The sequence below is a fragment of the Talpa europaea genome (assembly GCF_964194135.1).
Source record: "Talpa europaea genome assembly, chromosome: X".
NCBI lineage: Eukaryota > Metazoa > Chordata > Mammalia > Eulipotyphla > Talpidae > Talpa > Talpa europaea.
The window spans coordinates 46,273,452-46,296,197 of NC_140081.1; the positions used below are offsets into that span (position 1 = coordinate 46,273,452).

General features: G+C 41.3%; 1 protein-coding gene across 1 annotated transcript in view; it reads left to right on the top strand.

Annotated features, from left to right (window-relative positions):
* DGAT2L6 (diacylglycerol O-acyltransferase 2 like 6) overlaps window positions 1–22,746 on the top strand; it is a gene marked incomplete at both ends in the record, with an annotated part of 44,605 nt that overhangs the window by 21,564 nt on the left and 295 nt on the right. Inside the window, 5 exons of the mRNA XM_084258110.1 lie at window positions 6,902–7,012; window positions 7,538–7,608; window positions 7,949–8,153; window positions 9,541–9,715; window positions 22,258–22,469. Coding sequence (XP_084114236.1) covers window positions 6,902–7,012; window positions 7,538–7,608; window positions 7,949–8,153; window positions 9,541–9,715; window positions 22,258–22,469 — 774 coding nt within the window. The remainder of the gene's footprint in view (window positions 1–6,901; window positions 7,013–7,537; window positions 7,609–7,948; window positions 8,154–9,540; window positions 9,716–22,257; window positions 22,470–22,746) is intronic.

Below are 22,746 nucleotides of genomic sequence, written 5' to 3' on the forward strand. Positions count from 1 at the left end.
CGCAGACCTCTCCTGCCGCCCGCTGCTCCCCTCAGCAGTGTACCTTGGTCCTTCTGCCTGCTCTGCTCCCCGCTCTGGCTCAGTGAATTCTCTCACCCTCCCGCACTTCTGACTGTACCCAGTGCTTGTATAAATAAATAAATAAATTTTTAAAAATAAATAAATAAATAAAATTAAAATTATGGGGTGGGAGCATAAAACATGGACTGGCAGGAAGAGCCCAGCCAGCCGCCAAATAGCACAAAGTCTGGCATCCAGGCCAGAAGATACCAAGTTCTGGATTATACAGTAGCAATAGAGACAACGAGAGGACCATCAGTGGAGAGGTTTTCTCTCTCTCTCTCTCTCTCTCTCTCTCTCTCTCTCTCTCGTGTTTTTTTGAAATGGAGAAAAGTCCAAGAGGATTCCAAAATACTGAACTGTGATATTTGTCCTGAAGCCTGAGAGATGATTAGGAAGTAACCAGGCAAGGCGTTAAGGAAACTGTGTTCCAGGTAAAGAGGACTTGCACAGATGTTCTGAGGCTTGAAAGCAGAATGATTTGAGGGAACTGAAGGAAAAACCATATGGTGGAATGCAAGAAAGTGAGGGAGCTCCATCACAGAGGGCCTTCGATACTAGGGTTGCAAGATTGGACTTTGGGAAGCTATGTTCGTTATTTAATTGTCAAATTATCATTTACTTTCACAGATTTTTATATTTATAGTTAGCTTAGATCCAATAAAAAATGACAGGGCCACAGAAGTGCTTCTTTGACAAACCAGCCACATTCATGCTTATCTGTTGTAGAGGGACAAAGTCAGATTTGCCTTTAGCATGCTGCTCTGAGACACTGGCAGTCATCTCAGAGAGAGTGGTGGCTTGGACTGGATGGTAGCATGCAGATGGGGAGCAGGATCATTTGAAAGATGTTTTTCTTTTTTAAAGATTTATTTATTTATACAAGCACTGGGTACAGTCAGAAGCGTGGGAGGGTGAGAGAATTCACCAGAGCCAGAGCGGGGAGCAGAACAGGCAGACTGACGAAGTACACTGCTGAGGGGAGCAGAGGGTGGCAGGAGAGGTCTGCGCACCATGTGGGACCCTCGCCCAGTGGCTGGGGACCGAACCGACACTGCAGAGGCTGCGGGCAGCTTTGCAACCCAGCGCTCAACCACTGTGCCACCGGAGAGGCCCATTTGAAAGATGTCTAGAAGATAGAACTGACAGGAATTGGTAACTAACCAAAGAGAGGAATAATTAGAGCTTAGTGGTTAAGGGTATAGTCTCTAGAGTAAGACATTTTGAATTCTCAACCTGGACTCACCCACCAACTAGCTGTGTGGTTATTTAACTTCTCTGAACCTTGGTTCCTCACCCACAAAATGAGAATGATTAATGTCCTAATAAGATCTTTATGGGAAAGAAATGAAACATGCATATAAAAACTTAATTTTAGGGCCTCCCCAGTGGCGCAGAGGATTGAGCATAGCACTGTGAAGCTGACCGCAGCCTCCAAAGCGCCGGTTCGATTCCGGGCCAGCCAGGGAGGAATCCTCTCCTATCTCTCCCGCTGCTCCCCTCAGCAGTTCTTTCATTCCGTCTGCCTGTTCTGCTCCCTGCTCTGTCTCTGGTGAATCCTCGCACCCTCCTGCAACTCTGGTCCATACCCCAACTCTTGTATAAATAAAAAAAAATGAATCTTAAAAAAAAAAAAACAAAACTTAGTTTTACACAATGAATGTACAATGAATATTGGCCACTATTAGATGGGAAAACGTGAGTGGGATGAATCAGAGATGACTGGATTAAAGAAAGGACTCACTTAGATTCATATTGGTACCATCTTTAACTTAAGCTAGCTATCAGTATTAATTCAAGACTGTACAGGTTTAAATTTTTTCTTTAAGTCAGAACCAGGTCAGTTCACCAAGAAGATATAACTACCTGATATGTATGCACCAAACAACAGAGTTTCAAAATATATTAAACAAAACTCACAAAACTGAAAAGAAAAATAGGCAGTGTAGTAAGATATTTGGAGACATCCTTGAAAACCACAAATAACAAAAACTCACCCAAAATCACATAGCTTAAAACTATTAGTTTAAATAGTTGAATTAAATCTTAAATTTGGAAGGTTAAGAATCTTCCAAAACAGGAATCTGCAAGCCCAGATGGTTTCAAATGCAATTCTACCAAACATTTTAAAGAAGACATATCACAGATTCTACATAATCTATTCCAGAAATTAGAAGAGGAAGGAACACTTGCCAAGTCATATACGAAGCCAGACCCTGATACCAAAATAAAAGACAGTACAAAAAAGAAAACTACCAACCAATATCTTTCATGAATATAAATGCAATAATCCTCAAGAAAATACTAGCAAATCCAGGCAAGGGATACATTATAAGAATAATATACCATGACCAAATGGGCTTTACCCCAGGGATACCAGTATGAATATTGAAATTAATCAACACAAACTACCTTATTAACTAAGTAAGGAAGAAAAAAACACACAATCATATCGATTGATATAGGAAGGTCACAGGACAAACTTCATCTTCAATCATGATAAAACCCTTCAGAAACTTCCTCAGCTTAATAAAGAGCATCAAAAAGCTGAAAGTTTTCTCCCTAAGATTGAGAGCAAAGAAATCTACTCTCACCATTTGTATTCAAGTTCACACTAAAAGTCCCAGAAAGTACAGTAAGACAAGAAGAAAAAAAAGAGAAAGAAAGGCATACATATTGAAAAGTAAGAAAACTATCTTTATTCACTAATGACATGACTTTCCTTATGAGAATCCCAAGGAATGTATTCTAAAGACTCCAAGAAGTAACAAATGAGGCTAGCAAAGTTACAGGACACAAGATCACACCTAAAAATCAACTACATTCCTATATATTAGCAGAGAACAGTTGAAAATAGAAATTTAGAAAGCAATACGACTTAAATGCCTTTAAAAATGAACTAGTTATCAATAGGTTTAACAAAATCTTTACAGCATTTGGAAGCTGAAAATTATAGAATGCTAATGAATAAAATTAAACATCTAAATACTTAGAGACATACTGTGTACATAGATTGGAAGACTCTTGATTGGAAGATGGCAATTCCTCCCTAATCTATACATGTAAATGCAATTTAAATAAAAATCCCAGCAGAGAGTATTACATAACAGTTTTACATAAACATTAAATTTCCCAAATTTGGTAATAAGACTGTGGCTGCTAGAAGAGAAAGAGAATGTCTTTGTTTTAGAAAATATACACTTAAATATTTAGTGAAAAGGGATTATGATCTCTGCACTGTTCTTTCAAATCTATACACACTTATATTCAAAGGTAAATCAAATGTAGAATGTTAACAATGGTTACAAATTTAGGGAACGGTTATAAGGGATTTTGTTAAAATATCCTTGCAAATATTCCTTCAGTCTAAAGCAGTTTGAAAATTAAAGAATTAAGTTACAGGGACTCCCTGGTGGCCCAAGGGGTTAAGATGCAACCTATGAAGCTATCCACAGCCACAGCAGCACATGTTCGATCCCAGGCCAGGGAGCTACACACATGGTGCAGCAGACCTCTCCTGACTCGCCCACTGCTCCCCTCAGCAGTGTATTTCAGTCAGTCTGCCTGTTCTGCTCCCCACTCTGTCTCTGGTGAATTCTCTCACCCCCCCCCCCGCACCTCTGACCTGTACCCCAGTTTTTGTATCCATAAATAAATAAATCTTTTTTAAAAATTTAAGCTACAGAATTCCTATCTGGAGTTTTGTAGACAGGCAAGAGGATTCTAAAATTTATATAGAAGAGCAAAGTAACAACAATAACTAAAAACTGGGCCTCCCTAGTGGCGCAAGGGGCTAAGACACAACCTATGAAGCTATCCAAAGCCTCTGCAGCATGAGTTTGCTCCCTGGCCAGACAGGGAGCTACCCACATGGCGTAGCAGACCTCTCCTGCTGCTCCCCTCAGCAGTGTACTTCAGTCAATTTGCCTGTTCTGTTCCCCACTCTGTCTCTGGTGAATCCTCTCATTCCCCCACACCTCTGGCCTGTACCCCAGCTCTTGTATGCATCAATAAATAAATCTTTAAAAAAAATAACTAAAACTATTTGGAAAAAGAATAAAGTTGGAGGAATCTCACTACCTGATTTTAAATCTTAGTTTAAAATGACAGCAATCAAGATAATGAGGTACTGACAAAGGAATATACACATTGATTACTGGAACAGAACAAAAAGTTCAGAAATAGACTCACATAGAGATGACAGAATGATTTTTGACCAAGATGCCAAAACCATTTAATGAAAGGACAGCCTATTCAACAAATGGTGTTGGAACAATTGGATAGCCATAGGTAGTAAATTACCCTTGACCAATACTTCATGTCTTATTAAAAATGAATACAAAATGGATCATAGATCTAAATGTAAAACACAAAACTGTAATATTTTCATTGAAAAAGATAGGAGAAAGTCTTCATGACCTGAAGTTAAAGAGTTCTTGGATTTTCCATCAAAAGCACAATCTACGAAAGAAAAAAATTGAAAGACAAAATTTCATCAAAATCAAGCTTTTGTTCTAAGAAATGCTCAGTTAAGAGAATAAAAAGATAAAATGTTTGTATATCACATATCTGACAAAACATTTGTATCCAGAAAGTATAAAGAACCATTGTATAAAGAAAGTATTGTATAAAGAACCATTGTATAAAGAAAGTATAAAGAACCATTGTATAAAGAAAGTATAAAGAAACTCAACAGTAAGAAATAACCCAACTGAAAAATAGGCCAAATATCTGAACAAACACCACACCAAAGAAAATACACAGGAGATAAACTCATGAAACTGTTAACATTGTTAGATATTGGAAAAATGAAAATCATGGTGAGAATCCTCACCACACCTGTTTGGCAATGGTTTGGCCATCTCTAGTACAAACTAAATTAGGAGAATACCATATGTGAACTTCCTCTTCATAATTCATTCCAGGACTCCTCACTTGAATATGGACAAGATGTTAGCACCACCTTCTGGTGTTAAGGCCATATTGCCTAAGGGAGAGTCACACACATATACACACAAGTGATTGTTCTTCATCATTCCTTCCTCAGATATCCTTGCTTTAGGTCATAAAACTCCTCCTCCTCCTATGAGCTTTAGCTGTTGCATCTTTAGCCTCTTTTTCTGCCATCTCTTCAAATCTCACTTCCATCACTGTGAGTGACACCAATGATAGTCAAAGAGACTGGTTCTAACAGGCTTTCCCTCAACATTTAGGGTCCCCTGGGCTGCCAAGCCTGCAGTTCAAATAGAGTCCACAAGGGGGTGGTGTTTCTCAAAGTATTGGCACTTAGACTACTTTTAAGGACTTAAGGCACACAAGACCTCCACCTATTCTTTGTAAATACTATTGCATGTAAAGAACATATGCTGGCCGAGCCTCCCCGGTGGCGCAGCGGTTGAGCGCTGGGTTGCGAAGCTGCCCGCGGCCTCTGCAGCGCCGGTTCGATCCCCGGCTGCTCCCCGGCCACCGGAGGAGGGTCCCACATCCCCTCAGCAGTGTACTTCGGTCTCTGGTGAATTCTCTCGCCCTCCCGTGCTTCTGACTGTACCCAGTGCATGTATAAACAAAACAAACAAACAAACAAATAAATAAAACATGCCTCTATAAAAAAAAAAAAAAAGAACATATGCTGGCCAAACACTAATCACTTAAGTTTTACCTATTATTGAAAAGAGATATTTACCTTTCAGTAAGTCTACAGATATTTGTTAAACACCTACTATAGTCCCAGGCACTGTTTTCCATACTGGTGAAGAAAACTAAATTTATTGGAGATATGAAAGAACTGATATACCTAGACTACCTCTAATTAGTAATGATTCTTATTCAATTTCATCTGAGTTTTCTTCTGAAGCTTATCCACAAATTTACTCTCATCTTTTATGAGGGTCAGAGGTAGCAAGATTTTTAATTGTGGCAAGATTCCACCAATAGCTCTTACTTAGTTAGCATGCTTACAACAAACATCTCAGCTGGCTCTTATAAGCAAAATTCAGCTTATCACTAAGCTTTCTTCTATTCCATACCATGAACTTTTGAAGAAATGTCCACTCTATCTTTTTTTCCTGTTATTTTCACCTATGTCCAAAACGCAAGAGATAAACCAGCAAGTAAGCAACTTTTGAGTTTCACCCCCTTTTCTTAAACTTTTATCTTCTGTGATGTGATATAGAGAAGTTAAAGAAGGCATTCTCCTAGCTGGGTCTTTTTTAATTCACATTATGTATACTTAGCCCTGCTTTCTCATGAAAGTACATTTTTAAAGAAAAAAAATACCCCACTCGTAAGGTGTATCACATTTGTATTTCAGAACCTACTGTAACCAGTTGCTAGCAGAGATCAATTTTTACCCCTTCTGAACCTTAGGGACATTTTGAATAGGACAAAATGGAACACAGGAATGCAGTTTCTAATGTGTTCTCTCAACACCTAATGGCTTGTACACTCTGCAGGCAGCCTCCCCTTTGTTGGTATGTGCTGACTTAGCACTTTCACAAAACAAAATGAGTCAATCTTTTAGAAAGGACTTCCTGAGGTCCCAGTATGAAGATGCCAGCCTCCCACCCAAGGTGCTATTCTTTCTCCTTGCCACGTAGAGCTGTCCCTGGACTTCAGCTGAGGGCCTGCTCTGAGAATGTCACAGCTCTGCTGTTTCCTCTGTGAATTTCTCAGGCAACAAGGGGACACAGATCACAACATAGCTAGGCAGGGGATGGGAAAAAGGGATAGAAAGGTCTCGAACCAGTCTTGACCTTCAGTATGGAGCAGAAATTGAGGGTATGAGAGGTGTACTAAAACTTGAAGGGCACCGAATAACATGAACACTTCGTGTCCCCCTCAGGAACTATTCCTATTGCCTTGTTTCCCTGGGTTCTGGCATGCACTAAGTTCTGGATGGTGCCTGTGATCACCTTTGCTTGGCTCACCTATGATTGGGACACCCACAGATTAGGTAAGAGCCAGAGTGGCAGTCCCTGTCTAAGCCAAAGATAGAACCACAAGGAGGGGGAGGTGGAAGGAAAGAGTGGGAGATGCAGATGGAGAGAGAGTGGGGGGGGAGAAGAAAGCAGGGGGTGGAAAGAACATAAGGGACTGGGGAGGAGGAGAGAGGGAGCGAGGAGAGAGAAGCTAAGGGGACAGAGAGAAGGGAAATGAAAAGCGAGAGCAAAGTTCAACAAGGAGCAGAAGCATCTGCCAGGCTGCCCGAGAGAACTTAAGAGGTTGAGAACTTAAGAGAACTTAAGAGGCAGGTGCCTCCAGTCTTAGACTGTTTTCTGATCACCTTTCTAGCTGGCTCCAGAGGAGCAGGGGCTTTGGAGTCTAGGACAACACCCACAGGCGTGTGCTCTAGAAATATCGAAGTGTAAGGAGGCTTCTTTTGTGACCAGAGGTTTGTAGGAACAACCTCCCACCACTAGGAGCAGTAAAGGGATTGACCACGTCCCACCTCCTCTTCCCTTGCCTTCTGTACCCACAGGTGGTAGGCGTTTGCCATGGGTACGAAACTGGACCCTCTGGAAGTATTTCCAAACTTACTTCCCAGTGAAGGTAAGCACCCTTCGCCTAGATGCCCTTGGGCCCAGGTGCCCGGGCTCCCCTTCCCCACTCAGGTCAGGGCCCAGAGACATAAAGCAGAGTAGGTCCCCAAGATGAGTGGGAAGGTGGGCAGGTGGGTGGAAGGCAGTGTTTTCTAGGAGTGGCCAACCCAGTTCAGCCTCTCTGAGCATCAGAGCCGTTGGCAATCTTATGACAATAATGACATCTCAATGAACAGGGATTTGCGGGTCCCTAAGGGAAACACAGGCTACCTGTTGGCTTGGATTTGAGTCCATACGCCCTCTCTTCCCTATTATCCACCCACTGCTCTGACTCCATCTCCCTTCAACAGCTGGTGAAGACTCATGACCTCTCTCCCAAACACAACTATGTCATTGTCAACCACCCCCACGGTATTGTCTCCTACGGTGTCTTCATCAACTTTGCCACTGAGGCCTCTGGCTTTGCTCGGATTTTCCCAGACATCACTCCCTCTTTAGGGACCTTGGAAGGGATCTTCTGGATCCCATTTGTGCGAGAATATGTGATGTCAATGGGTGAGTATACAATATAATTCAATTCTCTGACCTACCTTCGGGTCCCACCTGACAATCTGTCCAACTGTCACTTGATGTTAGAAGAGGACTTAGCAGAAAATGAGTTTAGAAATCACTGGACCAGTAAATAAGAGCGCTTGGCCAAACATGAGATTTGTGCAAGATTCATGACACAGGGTTTGTTAAGACAGCACAGTAAGTTCTAAGTATTCACAAAAGTTGCAGGAATCCTTTCGGAAGAGGAACCAGAAGGCCAGAGTTGAGAGTCAAAGCCAAAGTAGAAAAAAGAAGGCAAACGCCAAATATCAAACCCAAATGTAAGGAAATCAGGCATGAATGAGGCAACTCAAAAGAATGTTTCTGGATTCTTTCCAGGATATCAGCCAGCTTCTTTAAGCCTGTCGTTTATAGAGAAGCTCTCATCTCAGGACATCGAAAAGACAGGTTAATTTCTCTCATACTAGCTGGTACCCCTCCTGCCCCATGACCTTAATGTCCCTCCTTGGAACCCCTTCAAATTTTCAAAAGACCTCAAGGGGTAAAGAGCAGGTATCCAGCAGAACCCAAGACAATTTTCCCATGCCAGACTTCAAGCCATGGTACTGTAAGGAAGTCCTTCTCCCTGGGTTGAATATTTATCCTCCTGGATACCAGAAAACTGAAGCCAAACATTAAATGGTAAGATAGCATTTATCTGGAGGGACCAGGTAAATCACTAGTGTCCGAGAGGAAGCTCTCTGAGGTTGTCATGAATCTGGAACAGCAGTCTCTCTCAATGGCTGAGGGTTGGAGGAAATTTCTGCCATCCCAGGGAGAATAGAAGGTAAGCACAGGGCAAAGGCGGGAAGCAGCAGTGAGGAAAGACTCTATTGTCAAGCAACAGGGTGTCATCCTCATTCCAGAGTTCATATACAATTCAGTTTGGTTTGGACAGGCTCCTGGATCTGCCTGCTCTACAGAAACCCCAAGCAGTGGCTCACATCTGGCAGGTTAGGGAGATAGTAGGTTGGTTCCCCCAACCCTGGGGGAAGGAACTCTGGAGAGTCACCAGAGCTGTCAGTCTGGGGCGACTGGAAGATGACTGTGGTTCATGGGATGTGCTGAAAAGGGAAGGTATGTGCTTAAATACTAAGATAAGAGGAAGTAGGCAGGGGCACTCAGTGTAGTCCCAACTGTAGTAATACAGACCTGTAAGGCAAGCAGTTTACCCTAAGGGCCAACCACAGGCTAGGGCTAACCCAGGATATGAAGGCCAAAGACAGAAGGCTGGAAGCAACAACCAGTCAGGAAACAGAAGAACTATCTCCAGCAGGAAGAGCCTGGAGGAACCCCTCAGCCCTTGTTCAGGAGCCAAGTTTGTTATGCTATTTGACTCTTGGTTTCACAGGTATATGCCCAGTGAGTGAGGTGGCCTTGAAGTATTTGCTGACCCAGAACAACTCAGGCAATGCCGTGATTGTTGTGGTGGGTGGAGCTGCTGAAGCCCTCTTGTGCCGACCAGGAGCCTCTACCATCATCCTTACACGGCGTAAAGGTTTTGTGAAGCTGGCACTGAAGACAGGGTGGGTCCCTAAGTTTTGATTCCTTATTATCAAGGTTGCCTTGACACTTCTGTGGCACATCTCCAGAATGGTGACCTCCTTTGGAAACATGTTATAGGGGGCTCCCTCTTCACTCTGCTTCTCTCTACTCCCTCACATTGGGCCTTTAGGGTATTTGGGCCTCCAGACACATTTCAGTAGGAACTTTTCTTACTTTAATTTGGAAAAAGAACAAAAGAAATCTTTTCACTTCTGCCCTTTAGCTTGGTAGCTTAGGGGCTTGGGGAAATGGAGCTTCATTCTGTATCAACCCATTAAATGAGAGACCCAGAAAACCTACCAAGGGCAAGGAAGACACTAGACCTAATGCTGTGGTGACTGCAAAGTTAAATAAGCATGATTTTTGTCCCCCACCCCAAAGATTATATAATTTGCTTTGAGAAACTAGAAAGAATTCATTCAGTGGCTACTGAACACCCATTGTGTGTTTGGCATACTAGTAAACATTGAGAATATAAAAAATAAATAAGAAAATAAGATTTGCACATTGCCTTTAAGAAACTCAGAGTCCAATGGGGAAGATAGACATGTACATACAATTACAAGATATGTGCAGAAGCCAGCCACTTACCATCTTGACTACCATTTCTTGATTTAAACTACCAACATCTCTCTCCTGGATTATTGCACTAGTCTCCTAACTGCTTTCACTGCTTCAATTCCTACACCCCCCACATTCAAGAGTCTATTCTCAACTGTAGGCAGAATGTTCATATTAAGTGTCAGATCCACACCTAAAGACAATTAAGCCAAAAGAGACAAACTAGACTGCTAGTTTACATATATTCAAAATTAATTCAAAATGAATTAAATATTTAAATATAAGAACTGAAACTATAAATATATCAACAAAAACATAAATGATGAGCCCTTTGATATCACCCTTAAGGATGTCTTTATGGATTCATCTCCAACATCAAGAGAAACAAAAGAGAATATAAACAAGTGGGAATACATCAAGAACTAAAAAGCTTTTTCATAATTAACTCAGCTAACATCATACTCAATGGGGACTCTGAAGGCTTTTCCTCTAAGATCAGGAACAAAACAAGAATACCCTCTCTCATCACTATTATTTAACATAGTATTGAAAGTCCTGGATAGAGCAATTAGAAAAGAAAAACAAATAAAAGGTAACCAAATAAGGAAGAAATAAGTAAAACTGCCACTGTACACAAATGACATGATATATAGAAAACCCTAAAGACTCCAATAAAGAAACTGTTAGAAATAATAAATGTCTACAGTAAGGGTGCAGGTTACAAAATAAATAAACAAAAATCTGCTGCATTTACATATGAAGCCAATTGGTTAACAAAGAGTGAAATAAAGAAAACAATGCCATTTATGATCATATAAAAGACAAAAATAACTACAAATAAATAGGACCAAGGAAATAAAGATCTGTACATTGAAAACTATGACACTTTTGAAAGAAATTGAAGAAGATACCAAAAATAATGGAAGGACATTTAGTGCTCATGAAACATAAAAATCAAATATTGGCAAAATGGCCATTCTACCTAAAACAATATATACATTCAGTGCAATCCCTTTTAAGATCCCAAAGGCATTCTTCAAAGAAATAGAAAAAAATCCAAAAATTTGTATGGAACCACAAAAACACTTCATATAACTGAAACAACCCTGAGAATAAAATAACAAAAATGTAAGCATCATGCTCCCCAACTTTAAACTATACTTCAAAGCAACAGACATCCAAAATGTATGGTATTGGAACAACAGGTACACAGCTCAATGGAACAGAATTGAGAGTCCACAAATAAAACCATACAGATATGGACAATTGATTTATGGTAAAATACCCAAGATGATACAATAGAGAATAGAAAATCACTTCAATAAATGGTGTTGGGAAGGGTGGAAAATCACCTGCAAAAGAAACAAATATTCTTTTCAGTCTAGTGTAAACTAGACTGCTAGTTTACACATATACAAAATTAATTCAAAATGAAATAAATATTTGAATATAAGAACTGAAACTATAAATATATCAAGAAAAACATAAATAATAAGCCCTTTGATATCACCCTTAAAGATGTCTTTATGGATTCATCTCCAACATCAACAGATACAAGAGAATATAAACAAGTGGGACTACATCAAGAACTAGTTTCTTTCTGCACAGTAAAATAAACCATAATTAAGATAACAAAAATACCTACTGAATGGGAGAAGATATCTGCAAATCATATATCAAACAAAGGGTTTATATCCAAAATATATAAATAACTCTTACAACTCAACAACAAAACATATAACCTGATTAAAAAATAGGAAGAGGGTATCAGCAAAGAAGACATACAGATGACCAACAAACACATAAAACGATGTTCTACATCACTTATTATTAGGGAAATACAAATGAAAACATTAATGAGATTTTAACTCATGCCAGTTAAAATAGCTATTTTTTTATTTATTTTATATATTTTTATATCATTTTTCATTTTTGCAAAATGTATGCATTTTCATCTTGGTTATAGTCCCCATACAATTCCCACCCCCCCTTGTTATGATCCTACTCCCTCCTGCCCACCTCCCCCTGTAGTATGTCTCTGTTTAGAGTTGCTTGTTGATTTTGATTTTTACTTTATTATAATTATTCTTTTTCCTGGTACCTTATTTAGGTTTTCTAAATTCCTGCTATGAGTGAGACCATCTGGTGTTTTTCTTTTTCTTTCTGGCTTATTTCGCTGAGCATGATCCCTTCCAGCTCCATCCATGTTGCTGCAAATGGCATGAGTTTATTTTTTTTTGATTGCTGAGTAATATTCCATTGTGTAATATACCACATCTTCTTGATCCAGTCATCTATTTTTGGGCATTGAGGTTGTTTCCAAAGCTTAGCTATTGCAAAGAGTACTGATATAAACATAGGGGTGCAGGTGCCCTTTCGAATTAATGTTTGTGTGTCCTTTGGGTAAATACCTAGGAATGGAATTCCTGGATCATATGGAAGCTCCATCTTTAGCAGGTTGAGTAATCTCCACAAAGCTTTCCATAGTGGTTGGACCAGTTTGCACTCCCACCAGCAGTGCAGGAGAGTTCCTTTTTCTCCACATCCTCGCCAACATTTGTTGTAGCTAGTACTTTTTTTTTTTTTTATATAGAGGCATGTTTTTATTTATTTATTTATTATATTTGTTTGTTTGTTTTGTTTATACATGCACTGGGTACAGTCAGAAGCGCGGGAGGGTGAGAGAATTCACCAGAGCCAGAGCGGGGAGCAGAGCAGGCAGAAGGACTGAAGTACACTGCTGAGGGGAGCAGCGGGTGGCAGGAGAGGTCTGCGCACCATGTGAGATCCTCCTCCAGTGGCCGGGGAGCAGCCGGGGATCGAACCGGCGCCGCAGAGGCCGCGGGCAGCTTCGCAACCCAGCGCTCAACCGCTGCGCCACCGGGGAGGCCCTGTAGCTAGTTCTTTTAATATGTGCCATTCTCACTGGTGTAAGATGGTATCTCATTGTAGTTTTGATTTGCATTTCCCTGATTACAAGTGATGTTGAACATTCTTTCATATGCCTATTTGGCCATTTGCATTTCCTCTCTGTGAAAGTTTTTTAGCTCTTATGCACATTTTTTTAAAGATATATTTATTTATACAAGAACTGGGGTACAGGCCAGATGCACCAAAGGGTGAGAGGATTCACCAGAGACAGAGTGGGAAACAGAAGAGGCAAACTGATGAAATACACTGCTGAGGGGAGCAGTGGGCAAGACAGGAGATTTCTGCCGGGCCATGTGGGATTCTCGCCAGCCGGCCGGGTTTGAATCCTTGCTGCAGAGGCTGCAACAGCTTCACAATGTGAGGCTCAACCACCTGAGCCACCAAGGACGCCCCCCTGCCCATTTTTTTGACTGAATTATTTCTTTGTTTTTATTGAGTCTCATCAGCTCTTTGTAGATTTTTTGTGATCAGTCCTTTATCATTACTGTTGTGTGCAAAAAGTTTCTCCCAATTCGTGGGGTATCTCTTTGTTTTGGTTACTGTCTCTTTTGCTGTGCAGAAGCTCTTTAATTTGATGTAGTCCCAGCTGTATATCTTTGCCTTCACTATCACTGCTTTGGGTGATGATTCTTTAAAGATGATGCTAAGGTGTATGTCATGTAGTGTTTCACCTATATGTCCTTCTATATATTTTATGGTTTCAGGTCTTATGTCTAGTTCTTTAATCCATTTTGAGTTGGTTTTTGTGCATGGTGTGAGGTAGTAGTCAAGCTTCATTCTTTTGCATGTAGTGACCCAGTTTTCCCAGCACCATTTACTGAACAAACTTTCTTTGCTCCAGTGCATATTCCTTGCTCCTTTGTCAAAGATTAGTTGACCATAGATCTGTGGGTTTATTTCTGGGTTTTCTATTCAGTTCCATTGGTCCGTGTGTCTGTTCTTGTTCCAATATCATGCAGTTTTGATTATTATGGCTTTGTAGTGTAGTCTGAAGTCTGGGAGTGTGATACCTCCATTCCCTGTTTTTTTCTTCTCAGGAGAGCTTTGGCTATTCGCGGTTTTTGGTGGCTTCATATGAATTTCATCAATATTTGTTCTGTTTCTTTGAAGAATATCATTGAATTTTTTATTGGAATAGCATTAAGTCTGCAAATTGCTTTTGGTAGGATGGCCATTTTGATAATGTTAATTCTTCCAATCTATGAGCCAGGGATGTCTTTCCATTTCATTGTGTCTTCTATTTCTTTTAACAGTGTTTTATAGTTTTCTTTGTATAGGTCCTTTACCTCTTTGTTAGGTTTATTCCCAAGTATTTGATTTGTTTTGTTTCAATAATAAAAGGGATGGTTTCTTGATTTCTTCTTCTTCAGATTGATTGATTGTGTATAGGAAGGCTACTGATTTCCGTGTGTTGAGTTTGCATCCTGCTACCTTACTAAACAGGTTGATTAGTTTGATTAGTTTTTCTCTGAAGTTTTTTGGGTTCTCTATATATTATCATATCATCTGTGAATAGTGATAGTTTAACTCTTCCTTCCCTTTTTTGATCCCTTGTATGTGTTTTTCTTGTCTTATTGCTCTAGCTAGGACTGCCAATATTATATTGAAAAGCAGTGGTGAGAGTGGACATCCTTGTCTTGTTCCAGATCTTAATGGAAATGCTTTCAACTTTTCACCATTGAGAATGATATTGGCTATGGTCTTTCATAAACGGACTTTGTGATGTTGAGGTATGTTCCTTGCATCACGAGAATTCCAAGGGCCTTTATCATAAATGGGTGTTGCACTTTGTTGAAAGCTTTCTCAGCATCCATTGAGATCATCATATGTTTTTTATATTTCTTTTTGTTGATGTGTTGGATTACACTGATTGATTTTCAGTTGTTGAACCATCCTTGTGTCCCTGGAATAAATCCTACTTGGTCGTGGTGAATTATCTTATGGATACATTGTTGGATTCTATTAGCTAAAATTTTATTGAGGATTTTTGCGTCTGTGTTTATTAGATAGATTGGCCTGTAGTTTTCTTTTTTTGGTGTTGTCCTTGTACAGTTTTGGTATTAGTGTTAATGTTGGCTTCATAGAACGTGTTTGGTATTATCCTTTCCTTCTAAATTTTTTGAAAGAGTGTATGAAGAATGGGCAGTGGTTCGTTTCTGAATGTTTTGTAGAATTCATTTGTAAATCCATCTGGTTCTGGGCTTTTTGGGGGGAGATGGTTTTGATTAACATTTCAATTTCACTGCTTGCAATTGGTCTTCAGAGATGATAATAGTTGTCTGATATATTTTGTTGCTCCTTCGTTTGCTAAGTATATGTTAATGAGTGTTATTTCTTCTTGAACTATTGTCACCTTGATCATAATGCAGTCACCGTCTGGGTCTCTTTTTACCCTTTTGAGTTTGAAATCTGTTTTATCTCATATAAGTATAGCTGTTCCTACCTTCTTTTTTTGGTCTATTTGCTTGTAGGATCGTTTTCCATCCTTTTACTTTCAGTCTATTTTTATCTTTTGTAGTTAAATGTGTTTCCTGGAGACAGCAGAAGGTTGGGTTTTATTTCTTAATCCAGCCTGTGACCCTGTGTCTTTTTATTGAAGAGTTTAGTCTGTTTACATTTAGAGTTAATATTGATATGTTAGAGTCTGTATTTGCCATTTTGTTTATCTTTTTTCTGGTTTTATTTATTTTTTAATTTTTTTTTAAGTCTTGTTTTGTTGTTATTCATCCCTCTGTTGAGTCTGGATTTAGGACTTCTTGTAGTATTTTTTGGAGTGGGGGTTTAGTCATAATGAAATTCTGGAGATCTCTTTTTTTCTGGGAAGGCCCTTATACTTTCTTCATAGAGGAAGGAAAGTTTTGCAGGATAGAGTATTCTTGGTTGGCATTTGTGTCTTGGAGTTTGTTGACTATGTCCTTCCACTTTCTCCTTGCCCGCAATGTTTCTTTGGAGAAGTCTGATGTCAGCCGGATTGGTTTTCCGTTGTATGCTATCTGTTTCTTCCCTCTTGTCAGCTTCAGTATTTTTTTCCTTTTCTTGGATTCTTGGGAGCTTTACTATTATGTGTCTTGCTGTATTTTTCCTTTCATCATGGAAGTTTGGTGTTCTTGCTTCTTGTATGTCTATATTCAGCTCCTTCATGTTTGGGAAGTTCTCTTCAATTATTTCCACAAATAATTTCTCTGTTCTTAGGTCTCTCTCCTCTCCTTCTGGGATTCCTATAACTCTTATGTTTCCAATCCTCATGGAGTCAGATAGTTCCCAAAGTCTTGCTTCATTCTTTTACCTTCGTACTTCTCTTTCCTTTTCTGTTTTGGTTCTTTAATTTCTGCATCTTCGAGAGTACTTATTTGTTTTTCCATTTCATCTATTCTGCTTTCACTGCTTTTTGCAGAATTCTTTTTTTATTATTATTAAATAATAAAATTTATTTTTATATTCCCCATACAATTGCAACCCCCCATTCTGACCCCAATCCCTCCCCTCCCACCGCCCACCCCCCAAAAAGTGTCTCTGGTTCATAGTTTTCCGTTGATTTTGATTTTCACTTTCTTATAGTTATTCATTTTCCTGGTCCCTTATTTAAGTTTTCTAGATTCCTGCTATGAGTGAGACCATCCGGTATTTTTCTTTTTCTTTCTGGCTTATTTTGCTGAGCATGATCCCTTCCAGCGCCATCCATGTTGCTGCAAATTGCATGTGTCTATCTTTTTGAACGCTGAGTAATATTCCATGGTATATATGTACCACATCTTCTTGATCCAGTCATCTATTTTTGGGCATTTGGGCTCTTTCCAAAGCTTAGCTATTGTAAATTGTGCTGCTATAAACATAGGGGTGCAGGTGTTCTTTGGAATTGATGTTTCTTTGTCTTTTGGGTAAATACCTAGGAGTGGAATTGCTGGATCATATGGAAGCTCTATGTTTAGTAGGTCCAGAAATCTCCACACAGCTCTCCATAGTGGTTGGACCAGTTTGCACTCCCACCAGCAGTGCAGGAGAGTTCCTTTTTCTCCACACCCTCACCAACATTTGTTGTTGCTAGTTTTTTTTTTTTTTTAATATGTGCCATTCTCACTGGTGTAAGATGGTATCTCATGGTAGTTTTGATTTGCATTTCCCTGATTACAAGTGATGTTGAACATTTTTTCATATGCCTGTTGGCCATTTGCATTTCCTCTTCAGAGAAGTTTCTTTTTAGCTCTTCTGACCATTTTTTGACTGGGTTATTTTCTTTGTTGTTGTTGAGTCTCATCAGCTCTTTGAAGATTTTTGTGATCAGTCCTTTATCATTAGTGTAGTGTGCAAAAATGTTCTCCGAGTTGGTGGGGTTTCTCTTTGCTTTTGTTATTGTCTCTTTTTCTGTGCAGAAGCTCTTTAATTTGATGTAGTCCCACCTGTTTATCTTTGCCTTCACTATCACTGCTTTGGGTGATGTGTCTGTAAAGATGTCTTTGATGTGAATATCACGTAGTGTTTCGCCTATATTTCCTTCTATGTATTTTATGGTTTCAGGTTTTATGTCTAGTTCTTTAATCCATTTAGAGTTGATTTTTGTGTATGGTGTGAGGTAGTGGTCAAGCATTGGGACACTGTGTTGCTGGGACTGGCCTGCATCTTGGGTGAGCTTCTCCACTCCCCTCTGGCTCCTCCAGGAGCCATCTGTCGGTTTCAAGCAGTATTTACTGAAGAAAGGTCCCTGTTCTAAAATGCCGATGTAGGAACCCACTCCCCTGTGCGCTTGGTCTGCCCCAGCGGTGGGTTCCCGCTCCCCATCTGGGTTTGGACTGCAGGCCAGAAGGTGCCTGGCGTGGGCAAGATTCCCCACTCACCTATGGCTCCTGAGGGAGCCTTCTGCAGGCAGTCTTTACTGAAGAAATGTCCCTGTTCTAAAATGGCGATGTGGGGCACACTCCCTGCGCGTCCGGTCTCAGGCACCCTCTTCTGCGCGCCCGGTCTTCCCCGGCCGTGGGTGCCTGTTCCCCCTGTGGTATCAGACTGCTGGTCTGAAGGGGCCTGGGGTGGGCTAACTTCCCCACTGGCCACGGGATCCTCCCGGAGCCTTCTGCCGGTTTTAAGCAGTCTTTTCTGATGAAAGGTCCCTGTTCTATGGGGTTCTAGTGACTTTTTTTCTGGTCGCTAGGTGGCGCCAGAGATCTCCCCTATTGTTCTTGGGGAGCTATTTTTTTCACCCTGTGGGACAGAGAACAGAGTGGGAATGTTAGGGAAAACCTAAAAAGCTTTGGGGTGCTGTGTCTGCCTTGTGCCCCACCATCGTGGAGGACCCACGCCCCAAATTTCGTGCCCCGGGTCTCAGTTCCAAAGCCCTCAGGTCCAGGATGCGGGCTGTAGCCCAGTTCAGTGGCCACAGGAATGGCGCCTTTTGCACCCCACTCCCGTGTCCGGGCGCCTGGTTTCTGATTACTCAGTGAGGGACTTTCACCTCAGTGAGGGCCTCCACGCATCTCCCCGCAAGCCTAGGTCACAGGCACGGTTACCTGGGCAGCCGCGATCCGCATTTGCTTTTCAAGCACGCTGCTTTTCCGCGCAAGCTTACAGGCCGGCCCGGGGCTGTGTGCAGGTCTCCAGAGTCTTTGTTGTTCTCTAATGGCACCCGGAGCCGCTCACTCAACTCCGCAGCGAATCCTGCAGGGTTCTCCACAGCTCCAGTTCACGGGGTGTGGTGGCTGAAATAGTTCCTTTCCACTCACAGTCCCGCTTGATGCGTAGTTTGTTCTTGTTGGTCGTTTTAGTTTGTTTTTTTCCTCCTTTCTGTTGGTCAGAAAGTGCCGACTTTGTGGGTGGGGAGGGTAGCAGGGTTCTGCACTTTCCTCCCTTCTAGTCCTCTTTTATGGCAACTTTCTTCTTCGGGTAGTTTGCTGGAGTTGTCCGTTTATCTTCTGTGTCCCAGTTCTCACTGGGACCTGCCACTTTTCCTCCCTATTAACTTTTTTTTAATAGGAGATCTTACTCAAAGCGTCTCCTCGCCACCACGTTGCTCCGCCCCTCCTTTTTGCAGAATTGTTTAGCTCCTCCATTAATATTTTGATCTCATGCATTTCTTTCACTTCCCTCTTTAGGGACCCAATTTCATTCTTCTGGTCGTTGATTATTTTTCCCATATCGTTGATTATGTTTCCCAAATCATTTTCGACTTCTTTCAGTTTTTTAATCTTCGTGACTTTAAATTCTATATCAGGAAGACTCATAAGTTCCTCTAAGTCTCTTTTGTTGCATTTGATTGTCTTTTTGTGGTGTGTCTTTTCCTGGGGACGTACTTGGTTGCTTGTAATTTTCCTTCTCCCTGCTGCTTGTTTTCTAATTTGTCCTGTGTTGGGACACTGTGTCGCTGGTACTGGCCGGCATCTCTTTAGTGTGCTCTTTCTGGGATGTCAGAAACTTTTGGCCCAATCAAGTCCAATACTCTTATTCCAGAAGTCCAGTAGGGCAGTGGTACCATGATATATTAATGGTCATTGTCCTATAAAATCTCCTCCTTCTGTATTTGTTTAATTCCAGAGGTGGATCTTGAGGTCCCACAGACTGCTCTGACAGTGGCTGGATTGCCTGCTGGGCTCCAAATCACTAGATCCCCCTCTGGGCTCTGACTGTCTGCCAGGCAGGGCCTGGCTTGTGGGGGCTTTTCAGCTCACCTCTGCCTGTGGAGACAGCCCTTTCCCAGCTCCGCCCAGTCTAGGCAGGTTCCAGACACAGAGATGACTGTTCTAAAATGACAAGTCAGAAGGGCATTTCTCTGCATCCACGGTCTGCCCTGGTGGTGGCTGGATCCCCCTCTGGGCTCCTACTGGCGGCCAGACAGGGCCTGGCTTTGGGGGCTTTTCAGTTCACCTCTGCTGTTGGGACAGCCCTTTCCCAGTTCCAAAAAGACTAGATGGGTTCCAGACGCAGAGATCCCTGTTCTAAAATCTAAAATAGCTATTATCAAAAACTCCAGAAGTAATAAGTGTTAGTGAGGATGTGAAGAAAAGGAAACTTTGAGCACTCTTGGTAGGAATGCAAATTGGTGCAGCCATTATGGAAAACATTATGGAGGTTCCTCAAAAAATTAAACCTAGAGCTACCATATGATCCACTAGTCCCACTTCTAGGTACTTACTCAAAAGCTATAAACGCACTAATTTGAAAAGATATGTGCACCCCTGTGTACATTGCAGCACTATTTACAATATTTACAATAGCCAAGATATGAAAACACGTGCCCAATGAGGAATGACTGCATAAAGAAGATGTGGTTTACATACATAATGGAATACTAGTTAGCCAAAAACGATGAACTCTTGCCATTTGCAACAACATGGATGGACTTTGAAGGGCCTATACTAAGTGTAATAAGTCATAAGGAGAAAGGCAAATAGTGAGCCTCATGTCTCATTCCTGCTATGCCTCACCTCCCCAACTGACCCTTCAGGGAAAGCTGCTGGGCCTTGTTATGTGATGGAAACAGACTAATCTCAGGTGATCTGCTTTCATTGTACCCAGCATCCAGAGTGGTGGGAGGAACTGGAAGTGGTCAAAGTTTCTTCGAGGGGATGCAATTGGAGTCCAGTATTGGAGGACAAAATACAATTAGTCCCATGAAGATGGAAGGAAGGCAGTTCTGGTGGAGGGAGCAGAATGCACAAAGGTGCATAGACAAGAGAGAACATGGCACACGTACTATGGCTATGCAGATTGCAAGGAAAAGGAGGGAAGAGGGGAAACTAGCTAGTATACAGGACTAGAGCACAAAGGCCATGCTAAGCAGTGTGGTACAAACTGAGAAGTTCTGGTTTTCTTTTTTTTTTTTAATTTAAATTTTATTTTTATATTCCCCATACAATTACAACCCCCTTATTTTGACCCCAAACCCTCCTTTCCCCGCCCCCCACACCCCAAAAAGTGTCTCTGGTTCATAGTTTTCCATTGATTTTGATTTTCACTTTCTTATAGTCATTCATTTATCTGGTCCCTTATTTAAGTTTTCTAGATTCCTGCTATGAGTGAGACCATCCGGTATTTTTCTTTTTCTTTCTGGCTTATTTCACTGAGCATGATCCCTTCCAGCGCCATCCATGTTGTCGCAAATTGTATGTGTTTATCTTTTTTGAATGCTGAGTAATATTCCATGGTATATATGTACCACATCTTCTTGATCCAGTCATCTATTTTTGGGCATTTGGGCTCTTTCCAAAGCTTAGCTATTGTGAATAGTGCTGCTATCAACATAGGGGTGCAGGTGTTCTTTGGAATTGATGTTTCTGTGTCCTTTGGGTAAATACCTAGGAGTGGAATTGCTGGATCATGTAGAAGCTCTATGTTTAGTAGGTCCAGAAATCTCCACACAGCTCTCCATAGTGGTTGGACCAGTTTTCACTCCCACCAGCAGTGCAGAAGAGTTCCTTTTTCTCCACAACCTCGCCAACATTTGTTGTTGCTAGTTTTTTTAATATGTGCCATTCTTACTGGTGTAAGATGGTATCTCATGGTAGTTTTGATTTGCATTTCCCTGATTACAAGTGATGTTGAACATTTTTTCATATGCCTGTTGGCCATTTGCATTTCCTCTTCAGAGAAGTTTCTTTTTAGCTCTTCTGCCCATTTTTTGACTGGATTATTTTCTTTGTTTTTGTTGAGTCTCATCAGCTCTTCGTAGATTTTTGTGATCAGTCCTTTAAGTTCTGGTTTTCTTTAACTGAAACAATACTGCATTACAACATTATGTTTCGGGTATTCAGGAGTGACGTGAGTCATACGCAGTTTAGGAAGGTCACTCTGGATGCTGAGTATGTAAAAGCAGATCACCTGAGATTAGTCTCTTTCCATTACAGAACAAGGCACTACAGCTTCCCCCAAAAGGGTCAGTTGGGGAGGTGGCACCTGGCAGGAATGAGACATGAGGCTGGAGATGTTTGAGTGCTTGTGTTCTTGTCCTGTATGTGGCAATCAGACAGGTTTCCCTCTATGAAGAAGGTTTCACTGAGGGAGCTTCCATTTTAAGCTTCTAACTTACAATTTTCCCCTTTCTTTGCAGAGCATATCTTGTCCCTTCCTATTCCTTTGGAGAGAATGAGGTTCACAATCAAGAGACCTTCCCTGAGGGCACATGGAAAAGATTCTTCCAAAAATACTTCCAGGCTACAATGAAAAAAATTCTGGGACTAAATTTCTGTACCTTCCACGGACGGGGCCTCACTCGGGAATCCTGGGGCTTCCTGCCTTTCAACCGGCCCATTACCACTGTTGGTGAGTTTTCTAGTATCTCTGGATCACCCTAGTCCTTATCCCCCCCACTTCAGGTCATCATGTCCCAGGGGACCCACTACACAGCTGGCATGGGCTGTGCAAATTCCAGTGGGTATGGCTGATAGCAGGGTGGGGAGGACAACTAAGTAAGAGTTGTAGTCATTCCTGGGTGGGACAGAGTCCAACAGCTGCCACAAGAGCGTCACTGTTCACATGCATCCCTCCAACACTCTCCTGAGCTTGCTCTAGTTCTCACTTGCATGTGTGAGTTTAGTGT